The sequence below is a fragment of the Delphinus delphis genome, chromosome 10 (genome assembly GCF_949987515.2).
Source record: "Delphinus delphis chromosome 10, mDelDel1.2, whole genome shotgun sequence".
NCBI lineage: Eukaryota > Metazoa > Chordata > Mammalia > Artiodactyla > Delphinidae > Delphinus > Delphinus delphis.
The window spans coordinates 1,306,170-1,328,585 of record NC_082692.2 but is presented as its reverse complement, the minus strand read 5'-3'; the positions used below and the strand labels follow the sequence as shown (position 1 = coordinate 1,328,585).

Genomic DNA, 22,416 nt, shown 5'->3' with positions numbered 1-22,416 from the left:
TTTATTTTTATTAGCATTTGTTTATCCCTAGTTTTCAATCTTTCTGCTTCATGTTTTGAGTAGGTGTCTTGAAAATAGTATCTAATTTTTTAAAATGCTCAAAGAACTTTTGAGTGTCAATAGGAAGATTCAAGGCATTCACATCTATTTTGATTATTGATTTATTTGTCCTAATTTGTCCTAATCCCTGCCGTTGTATTGTATGTTTTTGTTTTGTTTTTTAAAAGAACTTGTTATGCTTTCTCTTTCTTTCTTTGCTTCTGTTTCTGATGTCTCTTATTTATCTAATTTTATTTAAGCTATATAGTCCACCCCCAGCTGTTTTGGAGTTCTGCATTCCAACTCTGCTTGGCTGGTTGTTTCTCATAAGAATATTTGAAACTATGAATTCCAAGAATTTAATAGTATCTGCATCTCACCGCATCCTTGCCAAGGATAAAAGGAAATCTTGTGCATGCTTTTTGCTTATCTCCTCTTTCCTACTTGAATCCTAGGTTTTTAGAAGTAATCTATATTTTAAATACTAGGTCAGATTCTTTTATTATATCTTTTTTTATTTTACTATCTTTCTGAACTATTACAGTTAATTCCACAACTGCATTATTAAACAGGGTTTGGGCTAATTAAGATTTATTATCTTCATAGTTTGCTGCCCATTGCTTGAATTATTTACTATGATTATTTTTGAAGTACTTCCTCAAATGATATTTTGCCCGAGAAGAATGCGTTGGGGTGCTTTCCAAGTCTTATATTAAAAAAAATGGTTTTCTTTTGTCTTCACATTTAATATTTCATCTTGTTTCAGCTCTGGGGTCATAGTCCTTTCCCTCGGCTTTGTACCCTTATTGCTCTACTGCTTTTAGCATTTAGAATTGTCTTTCCCTCCCCACCCCTTGGATTTTCTCCTTCCCTTCCCTCCCTTACTCTTACTGGGGGGCTCGTGGCGACTTTCTCTTTGTTTTCACGTTTAGAAACCCCCCAGGGTCTGGGTGTCTGCGGTCGGCACTCAGGGCCGTGATCCTCAGGGACGTTTCCGTGGGCCTGATTCCTGCTCTTTCCTTCTCAGCCTCGTGACTGTAGGAGCCCCTCGCCGTCACGGTTACGTTTCTCCTGTGTTCTCATCATCTTTCTGTACGTTCGGGAAGATTACTGAGTTGGTGTTTAAATCAGCAATTTGGTTTTCTCTCCACTGAGCATCTTAGCAGCTGTGTTTTTAATTTCCTGTGCTCTTTCTTGGTCCTTAGCTGTTCTCTATTTTTTCATAGAGATCTTGTCCTGCTTCGGAGGTGACGCATCCTCAGACCTCCCTGAACGTGCTGATGAAGGGCCTTTCCCTGGCCCCGCCCAGCTGCTCCCCTCCCTCCTGGTGTGGATTCCGACCCTCCTGCAGTGTCTGTGATGCTCCATCACCCGTCTTTTTATGAAGGCAGGTGTGAGCCAATCAGCGTTGGTGGTTGGAGAGCCCCCCTCAGCGGTTGTGGGTCTCTTTGCTCTCTCAGGGGGCCTCTGACCACCAAATGGTCAGTGGGGATAAACTCCGGGGGGTCTCAGGCCAAAAGGGGGCCTTCCTCTCCAGGTGTGCTGTCTGGGAACAGACCAGAAGCCACAGCCCCTAACAGGAAGACCCCCCACCCCACCCAGGATGCGGAGGGGGTCATGTTCTCTCTCCTTCTGCACAACGGGTGCTTGTGCCTGAAGCAGAGATCCTGGTGCGACACGGCCTCCCATTCTTAGAGAATCAACAGCTTCTCCCCGTTCCTTCCTCAGGGTTTAGGAAGCAGCCTCAGGACCAGCTTTGCTCTCTCCCAGCACTTCTTCCCTCTACCCCTTAACTGCCTCTCCCCAGCCTTCAGAGCAGACAGAGCAGGAAGCGGGGAGAGCATCGGGTGTGAACGCCAGCTTCCTGGGGCGCTGTGACTGTCTCTCCTCCTTCCTGGCTCGGGGTGAGCGGCGTCGCAGGAATTGCCGGGAAACTCGGTGGAGCTCCAGGGAAGACTGGCATCTTGTTCCTTGGCTGGAAGTCTGTTTGAGGGGTACGGCAGAGGCGCTTGGTTGTCATCCAGCTTCTGTTCTCTCCTTCTTGGGGCTAGAGTTCTGAATTTTTATCTGAGTGCATGGCTTCTATAATAATTACATTTCCAGCTCCCTTTGTAGCTAGGTGTGGGCACGTGACTGCATTCTATGAAATTACTTTCAAGCAGGAACGATACGTACTATAGGCAGTTGAGCAGGCCCGGGAGGGGTGTCCCTGCCTCAGGCAGGGCTCTGCTCTCCAGGCAGAGGAGCTGGGTTGGGGGAGGGTCAGAGCAGAGCGTGGCCTCCGCGCCCTGTGCCCTGTGCCCTGTGCCATGGACCGGCTGCTCGGAGCAGCAGTGAAGACATGGGTGTGGTGTGTCACAAGTCACCGGCGAGTCCTGGGACCCACCCCTGTGTGTCTGAGAGCTCTGCTGAGCAGGGAGCAGTGTCCGCCCCGGCACAGTCGGGGCAGTGGCGGGAGAGCACTGATGTGCCCCCACTTGCGTCTCCCCAGGTGCACAATCTTTCGTGAACCAGGTGTGGAGGTCCCTGTGGGGATGTTGATGGGGGTGGGAGTTGCCTTTTTTCCTGTCCTCCCCCAGCCGGGGCAGCAGTGAACGCTTTGGCCGCTCTGTGTTTGGGGGTTCTGGTGGAGCCCCTTGTCCCCAGCTTCTCCCTGCTGTGCTCTCCCTGTTGATGGGACCCGGGGCTGGGGTGGGCCACCTTGTCCCTCAGAATCTCGGCGAGGCGGGGGCTTCCGCATCTCCCACTCTGAGCTGTCCGTGGCCCCCCCATCGCAGGGTGGGTTGTCCTCTCCAGGAGAAGCCTGGGGGCATCACTGTGGCAGCTTCTGTGGCCCGTCTCCTCCGGACCGTGTCTTACAGCCAGGTGGCTGCTCTTATGGGCTTACAGGTTCCTTGGGACTGTGAGGGATTTCGTCTAAGGCTGTGGCTTCCGTCTGTGTCGTGTTACTAGTAACTCAGCACTGATTCTTTTTGCCTGATCGATCTGATCATACGTGCTTTATGGCGCTCAAAACTTCTTTCGTTTTCCTTTGTCAGATGAACCCTTCTCTGTGTTCTAGGACTGCAGGGGATAGTTTTCTTAATTTTACGTTGCTTTGGTGATTTCTTCTTTAAGCGGAAGTCCTCCTGTGCCTTTGAGCCTTGGTTTCCCCTCTGTGCCCTCCCCATCTGTCCAGCGAGGACTGGCCCTCTGCCCTGGCTCATCCGGGCTCCTCGGGCCTGTTTCTTCGCTGCCTCCCTCTTGCATGCTGTCACCACCTGCCGAAGCGCTGACTGACATTAAAGATGTCCTTGCGCGTCTGTGTCCTGAGACACTGTGGGCTCCCTGATGACAGCGACTGTGCCTCATTCATCTTTCTGTTCCCAGACTCTGCCCCGTGCCAGGGCCTGGTAATGTGCTCTCCATGCTTGTTCAAGAGTTATTTTCGGTTTGCCTTCTTGATGCTTTGTGAAAATTATAAGCTACAAGTTATGGAATATAGTGTATCATTTCCCTCATGGGAAGACCGAAACACTAAGTAAGAATTACTCCTCCTTTTTAAAATTGAATTTGTGTATTATTTAGCTGCCTTCTGAATCAAATAGGCCTGTGTGAAAACCAAGTCGCTGTTTACAGTAGTGCATCTATGGGAACATAGATTCTGGATCACGGAAAACGACCTAAAAATATACTCTCATAGGCAACCTGAGTTAAATCACAGCCAGCCTGTGTTTAGAAAAAATGAAGCATCGTCTTGGTATTAAATTGCACAGAAAAGTCAGATCGCCAGCTCTGTGTCTAGCTTGTGGGTATAGAGAATACTGATGCAAAGGAGTGCGTGGTGAGGTGTGGTGGTGGTGGTTCGGTTGCTGCCCGTGTATTATTACTTTTTCCCTGGTGTGAAGCCCATCTCTGCTACTTACCGACTGTGACCTAGGCAGCCTCCTTAACTGCACTGAGCCTCATTTTTTCCAGATGTAAAATAGATATAACGGTAGTTTCTGACTCATAGACTTGTCACGATGCTTAAATGACCGAGTACTGGAAAGGCACTGGGCGGGTGCCCGGCCCACGGCCGGTCCCGGACACTTGCTATTCCTGAGGGTTTCGTGCAGCTGAGCTTCTGCGGCTGCTCTGTTTCTGTTCCTGTGTTTACTCCTTTGCTCAGGGAAGCCTCGCCGACATTCCCCATCTCCACTCCCTGCTCTTTTCCCCTCCATACCGCTCACCTCCTTGGACTTACCCTAGATTCTCCTTCTTTACATTGTCCTCTTCTCCCACCGCTGGAAGGTAAGCCCCACGAGGGCAAGGATCTTTGCTTGGTGCCTAGAACATGCCAGGGTCTTGAAGTTGCTCTGTAAATGTTTATTGAATAAAAACTAAGAGTACTTAAGGTCAATCAGATGCCAGTTTTGCAAATATTACGACTCAGTGTATCTGAAGCAAAAAGTGAAAGTAAAGTAAAATGAGAGACACTTGCATGTCAAAGAGACACTACAAGTTTCGGTGGGTTTTAAACTTTGAGTGTATTTTACATGGATGTATATAAATAGAAAAGAACAGAAAACAGTTGGAAAAGGTTTGAAAACTTCCCTTCCCACATTTCGTCTCAGCCTTCTTTCCCCTTGACACGAATGAGGGAGCTGGATGGGCTGTCTTCTCACGCCTTCCCACTCGGGCTCCCTGGCCGTTTCCCAAGCTCCCTTCCTGCCTCTCGAGTAGCATGAAGCTTCTGGCACGGCCGGGTCTGGGCTGCGTAGGCAGCCACCCAGGGCCCTGCGTGTCTCCACCACGGAGGGCGGGCGTTGTTTCCAACAGCAGGACTGTTTTGGGCTCAGCTGTTGGCTTATGGTGCTTCTGTCACGTGAAGCAGAGAGAGGGGTGCTTCCAGCGTTGCCACTGAAAAAGCGTGGCCTGTTGCTTCTTTGCTTATTCTCACCTTCCATCACCACCCAGGCCCTCACTCTCAAATTCCGTGTCGTTTAAAGCTGAACATTTTTGGAGAGTGGTTTGGAGATTATCCCGAAAGATAAATTGCTTTTACTGAATATCCCTGACAGCTCCCCAGATCACTAAATTAATAGCCGTGAATGGAGAGATAAGTAAAACTAATGCTAGATTCAAGTTTCGTGCCGGGGGTTAGAATCGCTGTGCTTCGCAGGGTCTCAGGAGCCCACTCCTTCACCCCTCGTGTCATTTTCATGTTGCAGTTTTCCTTTATGTAAATTCCACCTTCGTGTAGAAGTCTGCAGATGGGCTGTTAATAAACCTTTGTGATCGTGCGGCACCTTATCCTTAGGAACTTGATGCACCTTTCTGTGTTATTTAAGTCTTAATGTGTTTTCTGCTCTCTTTAAGGTGGTGAAAGACTAGGTTTCGTGGGGGAGATTGCTGGAGCTTTTCACAGATGGGCGCTCTGGACAGCTGAGGGCGGGCAGTTTAGAAGCGGCCCAGCGCTGCGCTCTCCGGCATGGAGGGAGGCACCTCTGCTTACGTTAGACCTGCCCAGATGGTACTTGCGCTTCTCGGGTAGCTAGTCTCTAGAGCAGCCATCATTTCAGGGAGGTAGAGCAGGTACCAACATCTCATTTCACTTTAGAGAACTCCCAGGGAAGGTTACTTTCTCAGACGTTTTTAAGAACACAAAGAACACCATTTACAGATTGCCTGTGATTTAAGACCTTGTCTTACTGTGATAAATCTTAAAGGAAAGGGATGTTCTTTTGAATAACAGAAATGCTGAAACTTGAAATTATTGGCACTCACTAGTTTTCTGGGTCGCCCACTTTGCCGACCGTCGTAAATATGCCTAAGCTTCGTGCGTCCAGAAGCAAAGTGGTCCCGCTCAGAACAATGACCCGCCCCCGCGACCCCAGGCGGCCCCGAGCTGACCCGCCCTCCTTCCTCCGAGGCAGCTTCATGACCGGCAAACTCGTGCCACCTTTGGGCTCTTGAAGACCCTGGTTTCGGAGTCCAGCTCTCCCTTGTTTCCTTGCCCGTCACCCTTCCCTGCCTCTCTCCCTCTTTTCACTGAATCTGTGTGTTTTCCGGCTACATTCCTGACACTGTGCTAGATGCTGAGGACTGAAGGAAGACCCGAGTCTGCACAAAATGTACCCGTTCTTTTGGCATCTACTCTGGCTGTGATGTTTCTAGGTGTATTTTCTAAAGACTTGGGCCTGTCTTCAATCTTCATAGTTTGGACTTCACTGTTTTATTTGCAGAATTTTGAGGTTTTTTTCCAACTCTGTTCTTGTTTCATTTTGCCTTTTTGCAAAAATTATTTCTTGTTTTTAGCTGATGTTATTTTTTTCTTGGTCTCTTTGAGATATATTTGAAAGTCAACTTTAAAGAGATATTAAAGGGGGAAGTATTTTAAGGTCATTTTCAGAGGGAGGTATTATTTTCATTTCCTCTGGAGTAAATTCTTTCTTGAATTGTAGATCTCATTGGTTCTCTCTTTAACATTAATGTTCTTTTTTAAAAATTTGATTTGCAGGCTCCTATTAAATAGGAACCTCCCCTCCCCTTCTACCTTTACCAGTTGTTGTTAATGACTTTGTGGTTGCCACCACCCAGCCTCTAAAATATTCCAGTCCAGAACCATATTGTGGCTCAGAGTTTCCATCTAGCTCTGGCACCGGAAATCAAATTTGTCCTGTCAGTGGCAAACCTATCTGGCAGATCCTCCTATGAAGATGTGTCTGCTGCTGTGTGCCTCTCATTTTAGACAACTTAGCCTTCTATTAAAACAAACAAAAATTTATAGTTTCAGGCTGGCAGAAGCAGCTTTTTTCATCTTCCTCTCATGGGCTGCATAATTATGCCCCAGTCCTTGGTCTTAAACAGCAACTATGGCTCTGTCGGTGCTGTTAGCCCTGTTGCTCACGAGAGCTGAAATCCACCCCTGCCTGGTTCCAGCCTTGATCTCCGGCAGGTCCACAGCTGAGCCTCACCTACGCCTTTGTGTTTCAGTAGCTTCCGTGTTGAGTTAGGACTACACAGCTATGTATTTGAAAGTTTCTTCCTTTAAATTTCCTCGTTGCTCTGCTTAGAGTGGCATGGATGGGGGTTGTGGCCTTAAAATATGGTCACACGTTTTACTGTGTTGAAGGCACATGACGAGTATTCAGTGGTATTTCCTGAAGGGATGAGTAAATAATTGTTTTTGATTATTTAAGCTAAGGTGTTTGAACTTCATCTGAAAGCTGTGGGCAGCCATTATACTTTTAGGAGAATGTGACCTGATTAGGTATTATGTTTCGGGAAGATAGTTCCAGTAGGATGGAGGGTGGAGTTTAGAAAGGCCAGATAGGAGGCTAGGAGACCTGTTTGGAGAATAGTGCCTCTGTGTAAAGGTCACGAGAGACCCGGCGTTGAGGGGGGTGGATTCACAGAGGACCCCGGGGTCGCCAGGAGCAGCTTCAGTGTACTGGGCAGGATGTCCAGTGATGCCTGGACGTCCTTCACCTTCCAGGCCAGCCCTCTTTACTGACGGCACCTCTGGTTACGTTGCTCACTGGCTGTTTGGAATGAAGATTGAGCCTTTGTTTCCCTTGTTTCCACTGATCCTCAAGTCAGTCAAATGGATGTTTGTTAGAAACATGTGTGGTGCCCGCAAACGCACAGAAGAGTGAGGGCTGGAAGGACTTTATTCAGGAGAAAGAAACTGAGGCCTAGAGAGACACATTTGTTGGTTACTGACAAAATAAGGAGTAGAGCCCTCGCATTTTAATTATTATCAGTAACTTCCTGTGTCACTTTCTTCTCGTTTCTCATTTATCTGTCACACATCCATAAGCATCTTTTCCTTACCCAAGGCAATTTCTGTCATAACAAGTTAGTATTTTTCTACTTCTGAGGACTCACAAGTTCTAGTTCTTTCTTCCCCCCACTAAACTCTGACTTGGATTCAGATTATTTCCCCCCTTTACTCTGAAATCAGTTTCCTCTTGGTTTCACGTGTCTGTTTCCCTGACGTGCAGTACGCAGGTGCAGCCGTCGTCCCCCCTCCCCCCCATCCTCGTGTACCTACTTGCTCACATCAGCTCACAGACCTCAGGGGAACAGATACTGACCTGCAGTGCAGCAGGTATCAAATTGGACAATATTCAAAAGAAAATAAGACATATATCCTGTCCAACGTGACCTTTGTTTTCCTGTAAAATCTAAAATTTGTACGACACAGCAGTTTCAATGTGGAAAAAAACCATGAAAACACAGCATTTTTTTCACATTTTGAAACTATGTGACTAATATCTTCTTATACACTTTTTTATTATAGAAGAATACTACTTTAAAAATAGTATTTAATACCACTAAACACATACTAAAAACACTAATAACAGTAATGCTATTGTTAATGATGTTTTCCTGTTAGAGACTACTTAAGTACATCTTGCTGAATTGCCTTAATCTTACGTTTACATCAGGTTTTCACATCATTTTGTTGTTGTGGGAATGGACCCTGTGTAGGACTAACACACGGGATTTAGGAAAAAGCGCCTGGAGAGGAAGGAGCGGTTTCGGAGTCACCATCCTCTCTGAGGAGATGTCCAGGTTCCGTGATACTGAAACACTGCTCTTTTTTATTCGTTCCCTCAAGAAATAGCACCGTGTGCCAGGCACCGGGCCAGGCGCACGGTGGAGAACAGGATGGGGTTAGTCCCTGCCTCTGAAATTCACAGTTTCTTTTATGCATAATCTGCTTCTCAAGAGCATGAAATGCTCCAGAGGGAGCATATTAAGCAAATTGCTTTTCGGACACCACTCAGTTGAAGACAGACGTCTGTTTTGTTAATTTAGTGCTTAATCAGACTGCAGCGAAGGGTGTGCCTCAGTCAGGTCTCTGGACTCCTAATGGCCTGGTTTATGATCTTTCTTTTCATATCCTTTATTATTTCACAAAGCCTGAGTCACTCTACCCACTTCCTGGCTTAGAGTTCACAGCCGAAGAAGTCGCACTCTTTTTAACCCTCTCTGCACGCGATAGCTGCGCTGTTTCCTTGAGCGTCTTCCTTGTGCCCTAGGCTCTCTTTAGATTCTCTAGAACTCTCTGCATCCTAGAGGATGTTCTTAAAGCATGATGATCAGGACTTCACGGCGCCCCCCCGTGCATGGGCGGTGGGACACTGCTTTCTGTTCTGTTTCTCTGCTCTTTGGGGGGAGACTCCACGTTTTCTTGGTTTCTCAGCATCAAACCAACGCCCGAGATCTTCGGAAAATACTTGGAACTCTGAGGATGTGGCTCCTGCCACTCTGTCTTTTTCTCTCCTGTCTTAAATGCACTATCTCCCTGGTCCAACTTGAAGGGTCTTGCCATTTTTCCAGCCTTTTCGGCAACTCCGTGAGATCTTACAATTAACTATTTCTAATGTGACTTTCACTTTTTGGAAAGACAATGAACGTTGGGAGATTTTCGTAGTCTACCTCCTCTCCCAGATTGTTTTCCAAACATTAAATAAAGAGTCCCTAAACTAGCCACGGACGGGATCTGCTTTTTGTATTTGCTCTCTCAGCTTATATGTTTCGTTCCTACTTTAGTTTTCCGTCTGTAAGTCCTCAATCTGCTGGGGTGGGGCTGCTGGGAAGGGACGGGGAGCCCCTGTTGGCAGATGAGATGGAATTTTTCTCCCACCGGCGGAGTTATTGTAATTACTTTGTTAAAGGCATGTGTCAAGGCCTTTGACAATCTAGGTGAATCATATCCACGGTTTGATTTCCTCCTTACTCTTCCTTGCCCGTGTGCTTATTTAGCTCTTAAGGAATTCTGCAGAAGTGACGAGGCAATATCCACTCTCGCAGGGCCAGCTGTGTCTTCTGCCCTGCCCCATCTTCAGCCGCTCGTGGCTTCTGCTCATTACTGTACCCTTTGCTAGATTTTTCACCATGAAGGTGACAACCCTCGTTTGAGTTCCCCTCCAGGGGGACTGGCAGTTACCTTGTTATGGATCTGCTGGCATCTTCATCAGAGTGAGTAGACTTCTACAGTATCATGCTTGCCCGTCGGTCTCGGTGACTTGTCTGCATTTCAGTTTTTCTCTGAGACAGAGGGCAGCTTGGTATTTACCACTGTTCCACCCACCTGCTTCAAAGAGCGGTTTGGGAATGGAATGCCCTTGTCCTGCCCAGCAAGCAGAGGGCAGCCTCCCACTGTCTCCTTCCCAGGCCCCTGCCGCCTGGTTCCCCCAGCAGCCTTCTCTAAACCCCGCTGCAGTTCTCATTGACTTTGGATCCTTGTCCTTGGACCCTTTGTTCTTTCTTGGACATTATTTTAAATTGTTCTAGTTTGATGAACGCACCGTTCCCGCTGTTTTCCCTGCTTTGGCTGCCAGTTTGCTGTACGGTTCTTGTTTGTCTTGAGCTTCGGGGTCTTCTTTCCAGGGCTGTCAGCGAAATATTTTCAACAGAACATCTAGGTCTCTTGCGAGATGTTACTGTTATCGAACTCAGGCTCAGCTGCTCGCTGCTCAAAAGCCAATAAGTCCAGAGGCAAGTGTCAGTAGAAAGGAAAGGCGCTTTCATCAGGAGAACCGGCAGAGAAGGAGAGAGAGAAGGTGGACTCGGGTCCCAAGGCCAGCTCTGAAGATTCTGCTCAGCCTTGGCGGTTTTTAAAGGGAAGAATCTCAGTGAATCGTCGAGGCAGGAGGCTGGGTTCTGCATCCTTCTCCATGGTGTGCAGACCCTGACCCTCTTCAGATGTTATTTTGCCGGAGTGATCTGCCTGCAGAGTTGCTAAGGGGACTGCTGGAGTACAGAGCTCGTCATTCTTGAACTGCTTAATTCTTTGTTCTTCTTTTAATCTAGGAAGAGAATCAACAGGCCACTTAGGTTCTTTCAGGGTTAGAGGGAAACAGAAATGGGCAAACAGGAAAGGGGCAAAAGAGCTGCTTTCATTTCCCCACTGTCAGACATCATTCCATTTCTACACGATTAGGGGCGAAGTGCGTCTTCCGTAGCTGCTTCTTGCTGACATAGGTGCCGTGTTCTCAGAGTGGGAGATGACGACATGGGTCCGTAGCATCTCTTTGCTGACAATTTTAGTTGCCCGCACAGAGCAAGCTACAATTATTTTGATGCCCACAGAGATATAGGCTATTATGAGCACGAGTGTTAACCCCATTCTCTCGAGGCCACTTGTTGGAATTGTGCTGGCCATGGACTCAGTTCTGCTCAAGATGGAGCAGTTTATGTCATGGCTACAGTCTGGTCATCATGCACTTAGCTTGTCTCTCTGGCGGCAGTTACAGTGTCTGTCAGACAGCTCAGGACTGTGCATCCGAGTGAGTCTGTGAGTCTGTTGTCCTAATCATTAACAGCTTCGTTTCGTACCTGGGGGCCCTGCAGGGTTCTGCTTGGTTCCGTTACTTAGTGAAACAAGCCTTTTGTACATTTCCTGCCCCTCCCTCTCCGCCCCCCCCCCCCGTGGCTTAGATAGTTTTTCTGTATTATTCCTTCTAAAATTAATACACTATATGCTATTTTTGGAAGAAAAAGTAGGTCAAGAGAAATGGAGGCAAAAAGGACAGAAAACAGTTTGTTCCACGTGACAGGCTGTTGTCGTGGCCACTCTTAAGCTGTGACGACTGACAGACACTCGGACACGACCGTCTCCGTGGGGTACAGCTCCCTGAGCTGCTTCCCTGCCAGAAGTTCTCGCTCTGCTTCGTCTTAACGAGATTCTCTTCCCGCCGAGAACGGCGACCTGTATTACTGCACCTGTGCACGTTGTAGCTTTCCAGACCCTCTGAACCATTTCAGGGCGTTCCCATTGTTTTGTTGTTGTTGCTGTTCTGATTGTCTGTGGACTAAAGAATGATTAGCTATTTAGATGCAAAGGTCAGTGCTGAATTCCTACTTCAGTGTTATAACAGTGGCCGCTCCAACTGTAGGGACAGTAGTCGGAAGACAGCAGTGATGCTTTATAGTAATAGTGCACACGGCTTCCGTCCTCCTGTGCACAACCTGGGTAACTGCTCAGGCTTTGTCGGTACTGAGGGCTCCCCAAATCCCCATCGCCTGAGTGGTAGTGTGCAACGAAAATTAAATCCTGTAGTCATCTCTGGATTATCCTTAACAAATAGTTTTAATCCCTTAGTTAAACGTTTTAAGGCTGTTGGCTAAGTCCCCCTGATTTAGATAATCCCTCTATCCACTCCTGTGCCCTAGCCAGCAGTGGGCTTCAGGGCAGTTAGATCATTTCCTGTATGCGTGATCAAAATAATTCAGAAGATTAAAGTTGTAAACATTATAAACTAGGGCTCAAAGCTAGTTTGGTTATTCACTTTTTGATTGTACGTCCAACTCTGGTGTCACATGAATGCTTTAGCGTACTTATGTGGTTTTGGTTCTTAGTCTTGGAGGTCAGGAATCTATCGATGATTCAGACCATAGAATAATCGAAGAGGTAACCGTGTGCCTTGACGTTTTGTGCATCAGCCCCCGACATGGCAAAGGGAGCTTGTTAATGGGGGGGGGGGGTTGTGAGCGAGACTGGGGGCTTTTCTTCTCGAAGCACGTTCTGAAATACTGGAATCTGTCACCCCCACCAATAGAGACACCCTTGCCCTTGCTTAGGCTGTCGACTTCCGCAATCTGAGGAAGCCTGTGGATATTCTCAGGATAAGTTCGTTACAAGTATTGTAACACAAAGCATAACACTGAAGATTACAGAGGAAACTGACTCGATTCATATGTTCACGTCACAGTATTTAAAAGCCAGGCTTGTGATCCAGCGATGTGACAATGTGGCACAGTGGTAGAGCAAAGCCTGAGGTGGGTCCGATAACCCCCGAGCCTCCAAAGCAGCAATGGGCAGAGTGACACTGAGAGGCCCCCAGCAATCCTGCCCCCGTGACAGACAGCGGGAGTGCCACCTGGTGCTGTTACTCTGGGGATCGTTGCCTGCACTCAAACCTGAAGGAGGTTCTAAACCTCAGGTAGACTTTAGTGAAAATGAAGGTGTCTGGTTTCTCACCCCAACCCCCTTGCCCCCTTCAGTTCTATCCAGGGACCCTGTGGACCCTTGGCCAACTGTCCCAGTGTGATTAATTTCACAGGCAGGCTTGCTTCTTACTTCTGCTTGCCTGTAAGGAATCTCTAGAAAAACTAGATCGTTACTCTCGGTGCCCTCGTCCCATGTGAAAATCATGGCAGGTTTTTGTTTTTCACCAGCTGATAAGCCTCTATAAAGTGGGCAGGAAAAGATGTCTGATGTGGCTCATTTGTGATAGGTGGAGTCACAGTATTTGTAAGTTACGATTTTCTGTGAAACCAGGGGTTTAGTTTAATTGTAATCTTTGTTCTTGAGTTATAGCCTATCTTCATTGAGAAAGCAAGAATGGGATCAGAGGTTCTTGGAGGTTACAGCAAGTGGCAAGGAACTGGATCACTGAAGTGGGGGGAGAGCCCAACATTGGCAGCAGTGAAGATTCTCAAATTGAAGGACTGTCCTTGACACCGTCCTTTCCATGTCAGTGGACGGAGGAGCTGGCAGGTTTGGGAAGCAGTACGGTGTGGGCCTCAGGGCAGAATCCTGCTCTAAAGGAAGCTGCGCTTTAGGCAACCCTGAGACTGGGGAGACGGATTAACCAACATTTCAGTTTGTCTTAATGGATAAGAAGTAAACTTGTGAAGAAACGTGCCCCACGTCTGTTCCACAAAAGTCTCACGTCCTGCCGTGTGCTGAGCAGTCGGGTGAGAGTAGAGAGCCCTGGCCCCGCGTGGGCCGTGGACGGATGGCTCTCACCAGGTCAGAGTCTTCAGGAGTCTGGGGTGGTGTCTTGTCCAAACACGGTGAACGTTCCGATTCACCGTGGGAGTTGTTAGTCACCTTGAAGTATTTCAGAAACTTACGGAAACTACGTATGAAATTACGCTGGGCATAGGAAGGCTCACAGAGATGTGTCCTTCGTTTAGTCTGGCTAGAATTCATCACTCCGGTGGACTAATAACCTGACGATTGTTAGATGTTTCAAATTATCATTATAAATGTTTTTGAACAAAAAATATAATTGTGGTAAAACAAGGAAAAATCATAAAATTGGGCTTACGAATGTCGGGAATGAAAGGTTCTGCGCTGGGCCTTGGCGGGGCTGGAGGCACAGAGAGCTGAGGCTGGGTGTGAGTCCCCAGGGAGGAGGCCGGTTGAAGTGATGCCCTTCCTCTGTTCTGTTCCGCCTGCTGAACACGCTGCAGACCGCATCCAGGGCCTCCTCCAGAATGGCCTCTCCTGCTGTTTACTGATCAGTTCCTTCTGTTTCCGTCCCTTTCCTCCGTCTGAACTGGAGGCCCTTGACCTCCCGGCGTGGGCAGAGGGCACTGTCTGTCCTATGGCTCGTGCTGCCCCCATGAGGACGCCCCCATCTTCACCTGCTCACGTGGGCCGCCGCCTCCCCGAGCCCTTCTTTCCTCTGTCCTGCTCGTCTCTCCTCTAGGGTTCTGTCCCCCGGCCCTCAGTCCCTGTGCTGTCGCCTTGTGGCCCCTTCACTCCCCTTTCTGACCTGTTCCCGGCAGGCAGGGGAGCCCCCCTGCTGCTACTCAGGGCACGGTGCCCTGCTGCTCCGGGGGCTGCCCTGGACGGGGATGCGCCCTCCCCAGGCCCCTCGGGGAAGCCCTCGGGGTCCCTCCGGGCCGCGCCTGCCTTGCCCTGACTGCCCTTCCGCTAACACAGTTCTGTGTCTCACCCAGCTGCTAAGGAACCGGCGGCTCCGGAGGGCGGCTGCGCGCTGAGAGCCTGATTCACGTGGAAAGGGATGTTTGATTGTTGTCATCCTTGATTAATAACTTTAACTTGCAGAGTCCAAGCCCCGAGGAGCAGCGACTGGCGCGGCTGCCTGTGCGGCCCCAGCATCTCCAGCTCCCGTGCTTCTGGGAGTCAGATGCTGCAGGGGCGCCCTGGCCTCTGGGGCGTGTCTTTTCCCACATACAGTTCTTCTGCAGCAACGATCTTCTCTTTTTCTGAGGTGACATCTCTAGTCAGGAAACTGGGGCTCCTTCGTTGGGGTTTTAAAACTCAAATTTGCTGCCTATGTGAGCTCCACTGCATTATTAACTGTATGATAGGGTCATTGAGAAATTACGTGTCCACACTTCAGGGCTCGGGCTGTCACGTTCGTTCAGGTTCTGTTTCTGGAGCACCTTCTGTGAGACGGGCAGGCTTCTCACTGGTAGGAGAACAGAACAGACAGACACACACACACAAGCAAGCAAGGCTCCTGTGCTGGGGCGCTTCCAGGCAGTTGACGACTTGAGGGTCACAAGGCGACTGCCCTGGGGAGACCCCCTCAGGGAGGGGTGAAGCGGGCCGTCTGCTCCGAACGGTGGAATCATCATTGTTCTTTGCTTCCTTTGGTGTGAGGCCTCGCGCTCTGAGCCAGGCCTGCCGGGACCGCAGCCTGCTACAGTGAAAACACTTCCAGAATTTACGTTCCAGTCTGCAGGCTGTGCGGAAGTGCAGGGCAGACCTTCAGTTCCTGCATCTGGGTCCCCACAGCCCTCGGGGGACCGTTCCTAAATCGCTGTTGTCGTTGTTTCAGGAAAGGCTGTGATTTACCACTTCTCTCTGAATGAGAATAATTCTGGGGATATCTGTGTGTATCTCTGAATGTCGATAAGGGCAATCTGCTTTATATTTGAACTTAAATTTACTGTTTTCCCGTGGCTTCAGATGCCCTGGTTCTTGGAAGCTCTGTGACTGCTCTGACAGCACCTGGCGGGCGAATGTGTCGGCGACCAGGTCTTTGGTTATATCACCAACCTGCTTCCTCCACACCCGTTTCCCAGCTGCGGCCTAAGATGGTCTCCTTTGCTCTGAATTGTACATCGCCATGTGGTGGAACCGTTAAGCCTTCGTCATATTTGTTATGCTAAAGTTTTGAAGTTTACATAGAATTTCACTTACCTTGCTCCTTGAAATTTTACCTATTTCAGTACGATTAAATTATCAACCTTCTTCTATCATTCTGATAGCCCATTTTTTTCTACTCGTTTTTGTAGTTTTATTTTGATATTTGTGTGTTTGACATTTAAATCTCAGTAGCTACCATGCTGTCTTCACTCATCCAGCAAATACTGGACAAGCTGTGTTTCAGGCACGGGGGGTTCCTGTAGGACTAGAGCGCATCCCCGCTCTCGGGAGCTTCGTTTTAATGGAGGAGATGGTGAGTAAGTAATCAGATCAGCGTGAAGGCTGGATAAACGGAGATGAGGGGCTTTGGGCCTTTTAGGTAGACAGGAAGGCAGGGCAGGCCCCTGTGAAGGGGGGGCGTTTGCACAGAGATGGGGGGGCAGAGACGGACCGGCGCTGCACACGGAGGGGCCGCGAGTCCAAGGCTGAGGCCGCAGTCGGCGGGGAGGGGCTGCAGTTGAACTTGCTGGGGCTCCTGGGGTGCTTCCTGTGAAAGGGGGCCGGCAGGGAAGTGGGCAGACAGGCTTAGGGCCCGTGAACCCTGAGGGCGGAGGAGTCGTCCAGGCTCCCTAGGGGTCCATTGGGAGCATCAGGGGAGTACGTGCCATTTCAGCAGAGGGAGAGGGGACAAGCGAAGAGCGCTTTGGGGGCAGCATCAAGAATTCCGTTCAGGTCAGGTGAGTGTGAGATGATGTCCTCAGATGGGACGAGACATGAGGCCTCTGCTCAGGGCCGGGCAGGCCTGCGCACAGGAGTTTGATTTGGGACAGCTGGTGGGGGAGGGGAGAGAAGCAGTGCTGAGCCCGGGGCTGGAGAGGGGGTGGCCGGGTGGCACAAGAGCCCGGGAAGCTGCCCCCACGAGTGGGGGGAGAGCTAGGAGGATGCGGGGTTCCGAAGCCACGCCAGAAAATGTTGCTACAAGGGGAGGGCGGGACGGTACTTGTAGGCTTGGGTGTTTTGATCCGTCCGTTTTTTGTTCTCCCTGCTGGGTGAGGTCAGTGTCTGCTGTTGTCCGAGTCCTCAGGCCTCTGAAGGGGTGGGCTGTGTCGGGCTGGAAATACACTCCAGAGCCATCCTGTAGTTTTGAGAAAACGTGGAAAATAATGATAACAATTTTGAAAACTACTCAGTCTTGGCTCGGAATGTAACTGTGGTTCATTTCAGGGGTCAGAAAGCTTTTTCTGTAAAGGGCCAGATAGTAAATATTTTCACTGCTGTTACAGTGTGAAAGCAGTCATAGAAAACACATCAACCAATGAGTGTGTCTGTATTCCTAGACGCCTTTAGGACAAAAACAGGACAGAGCCACGTTTGGCCCACGGGCTGTATGTGACTTTCCAGACCCCTGATGCTTTGATGTCTTTCAGAATATGACACTTGTAACTCTTAGTGGTTTATGAAGCTGAAAGTACTATTCTCATGTTTTCCTTTTAAAGGAAGCCACTTAATTTGTTACTCTGTATTGTAAACACTTTGTGGACAGTTGGATTTGATCAGCCAATCCTACTCCCCAACACTTTAAATACCAAGCGTGCGCTTAAGTCGTGGTGGAGTTTCCTAAAATCTGTGTACGTGGAGCCACACCCCACCCCATGCTCCTGCCTCAGTTACTTTTTTCAGCCTAAGTGCTTTTCATTCTTTTCCATGATTTATGTTCTTTGAAGAAGAACCTATGAATTATCTAAACTGGGTTCCCTAGCATATGTAAAAGCTTTTAAGGTGTGCAAAGGCTTCTTAATCTGTGTTGCAGTGATTGAGGGTCAGCGTGCACATAACACAGGATCTATGCAGCATATGCACCACTAGCCGTCTCTTCATGTAGCTGTTTAGATAGTGTGTATACACATGAAGAAATAGCCGAAGAAAGAAAAAAACCAATGTTCTCTTTGCTGTTCAGACTTGGGTGATCCCATCCAAAGGATGAACAATATTACTGGGTATGAATTTATATGTAAAAATATTTAGGTCCTGGCTTGACAGGCTCCTAGTGTGAGAAAGGAGCTCCTGGTGCAGCGGGGCTTCACCTGCAGCCCGTGAGCCCCTGGAAGCTGTAGGCCACACCGCGTGTGTGTGTGTGCATGCGTGTGTGTGCGCGTGGGTGCACGCTTGCACACACGTGCATTTCTCTGTCTTGTCCGAGTGTCCGAGGTTGTCATGAGACCCCGGCAGAGTCCGCCCCCCGGGATGGCCGTGCCCCGCTTCCCCAGCGAGCGCCTCGCCTGTCCGCACCTCAGCCCTGCTGCTCCCCACGTTTGTGTGACTTTATCAAGTCAGTTTCTTTGAACCTCAGGGCCTGCTCTTTTTTTCTCCTAGAATTGCAAAGCTCCAAAAAAAAGCACTTTTGAATTGTGAAGTGTCCTATAAGTGTTTGTCTGTGGCGTTATACCACGAGAACACTGCATCCAGGGGGAGCATTTGAGTGGTTGGAGTGAGCTGGGGGGAGGGTGGTCTCAGCAGGTGGTCCCAGAGCCCCGATACCCCGTCGCCTGAGGCCTGCTCAGGGCGCTGTCCCCTCAACCTGGGCCACAGCTTTTCCTGAGAACAAGATGGCCCAGTACCAAGACTATTTGTTGGGGAAAGAATAGCCTTTTCAGCAAATGTTGCTGAGACAACTGGACATCCATATGCAAACATATCATATATAAAAATTAACTAGAACTGGGGAGTGGGCAAAATGGGTGAAGGGGGTCAAAAGGTACAAACGTCTAGTCATGCAATAAATAAGTAGTGAGGATGTAAGAGCAGCATGGTGACTAGAGTTAACAATACTGTATTGTATATTTGAAAGTTACTAAGAAAATAGAGTCTAACGGTTCTCATCAGAAAAAAAGAATTTTTGTAACTGTGGTGATGGATATTAACTAGACTTATCACGGTGATTATTTTGCGATATATACGTATATCAAGTCATTATGTTGTACACCTGAAATTAATATAATGTTGTATGTTAATTATATCTTAATGAAAGAAAAAAACCACAATGACATACCACTTCACACCCACTAGGACGTCCATAATCAAAAAGCCAGACCGCGAGAGGTACAGGTGGGCGTGGAGAAACTGGAGCCCTTATCACTGCAGGGGAGACTGTGAAATGGTGCAGACAGTTTGGGAAACAGTATGGCAGGTCCTCGAAATGGTACACACACGACTCTAGGTATAGATCCAAGAGAAATGAAAATATGATGTGTGAAAGAAGCCAGTCACTAACGGCCGCGTATGAGATGTGACCCCCTTTAGATGAAACGTCCAGAACAGGCAGATGCACAGAGACAGAAAGGAGGTCAGTAGCTGTCAGGCTGGGGATGGACGGATGGGAAATGAGCGCCGATCGGTACAGAGTTTCTTTTGGGGATGAGGAAGACGTTCTGGAATTAGATGGTGGTGATGATTGTAGAATGCTGTGAATATACTGAAAACCACTGAGTTGTAAACTTTAAAGGGTGAATTTATGGTATGTAAATTTCATTGCAATAAACTGTTACGTAAAAAGAGTAAAATAGCCCCAAATCTTGCTTTCTTGGCTTTGAAAGATTGTGGGTGAAACATACTTTTTTTCTGTTTTGTCTCATGGTTGCCTGTGAGCTTTACTGACCTAGAGAACAGGGGTGAGTCTGTGACCTGAGTCAGGTCCCTGACGGGCAGGCCCGGAAGTTCCCTGAATGCCCTGAGCCAGGGACAAGGCGGCAGAAGGAATCGGGGGACACTCGGCCCAGAGAGGGGCTTCCAGGGGAAGCTGAGGCCTCAGCAGACGATGGGGAGTATGGCCGCGTGTCCAGCTGTATCTGGCCTGTGAATAAACCAGAGACGGAGAATTTCAGCGTTATTAGTTTAGGAGATTTGAATATTCGGTTTGTTTGTTTATTGTGCTTAGAAATGATTTAAGAAAAAAGCACATCAGTCACATTCATTTTTAAAGAAAACATTCGAGAACTGCAAGACACTGAATTATTCCTTAACACACTCTTCTTAAAAGTCAGTCAACTCAATATGCATTGGCATCTTTCTGTATTCAGTGTTTTATAATTAAAAGATATGTCATGTATATAGTATACTAAAAAGTCAATCTTGTAGCTTAATTAAAAATAGAAAATAAAACAATTCTTTTTAAAATCAACTGTGTTCTCATCACATGTTCTCAAACTTACCTGTGCATAAAAGTCAACTGGGACTCATTAAAAATGTGGGTTTCCTAGGCTCCCCAAGAGATTGGTTCCACCAGAATTTTTCAGGAACACCCAGGTCATTCTGAGGAGCAGAGGTGTGCACTTTGAAAAGCACGGCCCTGGGGACTTCAGCCTGGAGTTAGGAGGTGATGTACGTGGCCAAAGTGTTCCTCATGTTACCGTAGGTCATTAGTACCTAGTTCTTAAGGTATTTTGCAGCCACTTGATGTTAGAAGCAGATGACATCCATATTCTGATTCTGCTGCGAGAGAATAATATTTCCTCACAAGCATAATGTTTCACAGTAGGAGAAGTTGCGGTCTGTCCCCCCTGAAGCGCCTTTGTCGCTGGTGCCCGTTCACGTGGTCCCGTGTTCCCCTGCGCCTTTGTCGCTGGCGCCCGTTCACGTGGTCCCGTGTTCCCCTGCGCCTTTGTCGCTGGCGCCCGTTCACGTGGTCCCGTGTTCCCCTGCGCCTTTGTCGCTGGCGCCCGTTCACGTGGTCCCGTCTTCCCCTGCGCCTTTGTCGCTGGCGCCCGTTCACGTGGTCCCGTGTTCCCCTGCGCCTTTGTCGCTGGCACCCGTTCACGTGGTCCCGTCTTCCCCTGCGCCTTTGTCGCTGGCGCCCGTTCACGTGGTCCCGTCTTCCCCTGCTCTCTCCAGATTTCTTTTGACTTGGCTGAATATACTGCGGACGTCGATGGGGTCGGCACCTTACGGCTTCTGGATGCAGTGAAGACCTGTGGCCTTATCAACTCTGTGAAGTTCTACCAAGCCTCAACAAGCGAGCTTTACGGGAAAGTGCAGGAAATACCGCAGAAAGAGACCACTCCTTTCTACCCGCGCTCGCCATACGGTGAGGATGCGCACGGGCTCGGTTCTCTGTGCTCCTGGGGTGCTTCCGCCTGGACGCTGTTCCTGTCTCGTGGCTGAGGTCACGTGGTGTGAGAGCAACGTTGAAGCAACCTAACGGGGCCGGACTTGCTGGTCAGACATCTTTGTGTTGTGCTCACCGCAGGTTTTTTTTTATATATAAATTTATTTATTTATTTTTGGCTGTGTTGGGTCTTTTTTTCTTTTTCTTTTTAACACCTTTATTGGAGTATAATTGCTTTACAATGGTGTGTTAGTTTCTTGCTTATAACATCATCGCAGGTTCTTGCTGCCGTCTCCTCCAGGGTGAAACCTGCTGCACTGCTTCACCCTTCCAGATGGGCCGCTTTAAAAGGAAAATTAGGTCCAGCAAGATTCTTTTTACTGAACTGTTGAGGTTGTGCTGAAGTGGTACGGCCTGGTGTTTTTGATTCCATTTCCCTGATGAAATTCTCCCTGAGCTCAAACCCTTAAACAAACAAAAATGATAAAAATTGAAAGCTGCTAGAATATTAAGCGCCCGTATTTTTCACTTCTTAATTCTTTAAAACTAAGAAAAAGGGGATCAGACTTAAGAAAGGTCAGTTTGATATACTGCACACACTACAGTTGAGTGAATTAGATTGTGAAGGAACGAACTGTGATTATTACAGAAGGACGAAATTCTTAAGTATTTCCTTGTCACGTGGTTAACTGGCAAAGAAACCTTTATTTTGTCTTTGGCTTTTGAATCATTTTTTTCTCTATGTTGATACATTACATATTGTAAATACTGCACGTTGTTACTTGTTTAAGTGAAAATGGTTGTCTTTTATAGTAAGACACTGTCTTTTATAACAATCACTGTCTTTTATTTGCTTTTAAAAAATTATTCCAACAGGGGCAGCAAAGCTCTATGCCTATTGGATTGTGGTGAACTTCCGGGAGGCGTATAATCTGTTTGCAGTGAATGGCATCCTCTTCAATCATGAGAGCCCCAGGAGAGGTTGGTATAGGTACTGATGGGAAGAGAGTGTCAGGCTCCACGGCAGGAACGTCACACGTGTGTGTGTGTGTGTGTGTGTTCTGCACGTGTGCTGTACAGACTGGGAATGTTTCACATCTGTTTTTAACTATGTGAATGTCAGAAGTGGTAAATGAGGAAATGTAAACCCAACCCTAATCACCTATTAACTTTGTTAGAGTTTTTATTCAACGTGGTGCCGAGCAGTGTCCCAATTTTACCATTTCCTTTGGTAGGTCGCATCAAGTGAGTTTTAACCCGAGTGTCAGGAAGTGTCCTTGGGATGCAAGGAGCTGAGCAGGGGCCAGGGCTTGTTCCCCAAGTCACTGTCACTCATGAAGGCTCTACCTGTGGCGTCTTTCTGTTTTTACTTTGAATCCATTGGATATTCAGTATTCTTATTTTACATTCCATTTAAACAGACATCCAGAAGTTTCTGTGCTTCTAG

At 48.1% G+C, this 22,416-nt stretch overlaps 1 protein-coding gene across 2 annotated transcripts in view; it reads left to right on the top strand.

Moving 5' to 3' along the window:
• GMDS (GDP-mannose 4,6-dehydratase) overlaps positions 1 to 22,416 on the top strand; it is a 480,820-nt gene that overhangs the window by 180,862 nt on the left and 277,542 nt on the right. For both annotated transcript variants that reach the window (XM_060023746.1, XM_060023745.1), the window contains 2 exons: positions 20,756 to 20,948; positions 21,846 to 21,950. In XM_060023746.1, the coding sequence (XP_059879729.1) occupies positions 20,756 to 20,948; positions 21,846 to 21,950 (298 nt within the window). The remainder of the gene's footprint in view (positions 1 to 20,755; positions 20,949 to 21,845; positions 21,951 to 22,416) is intronic.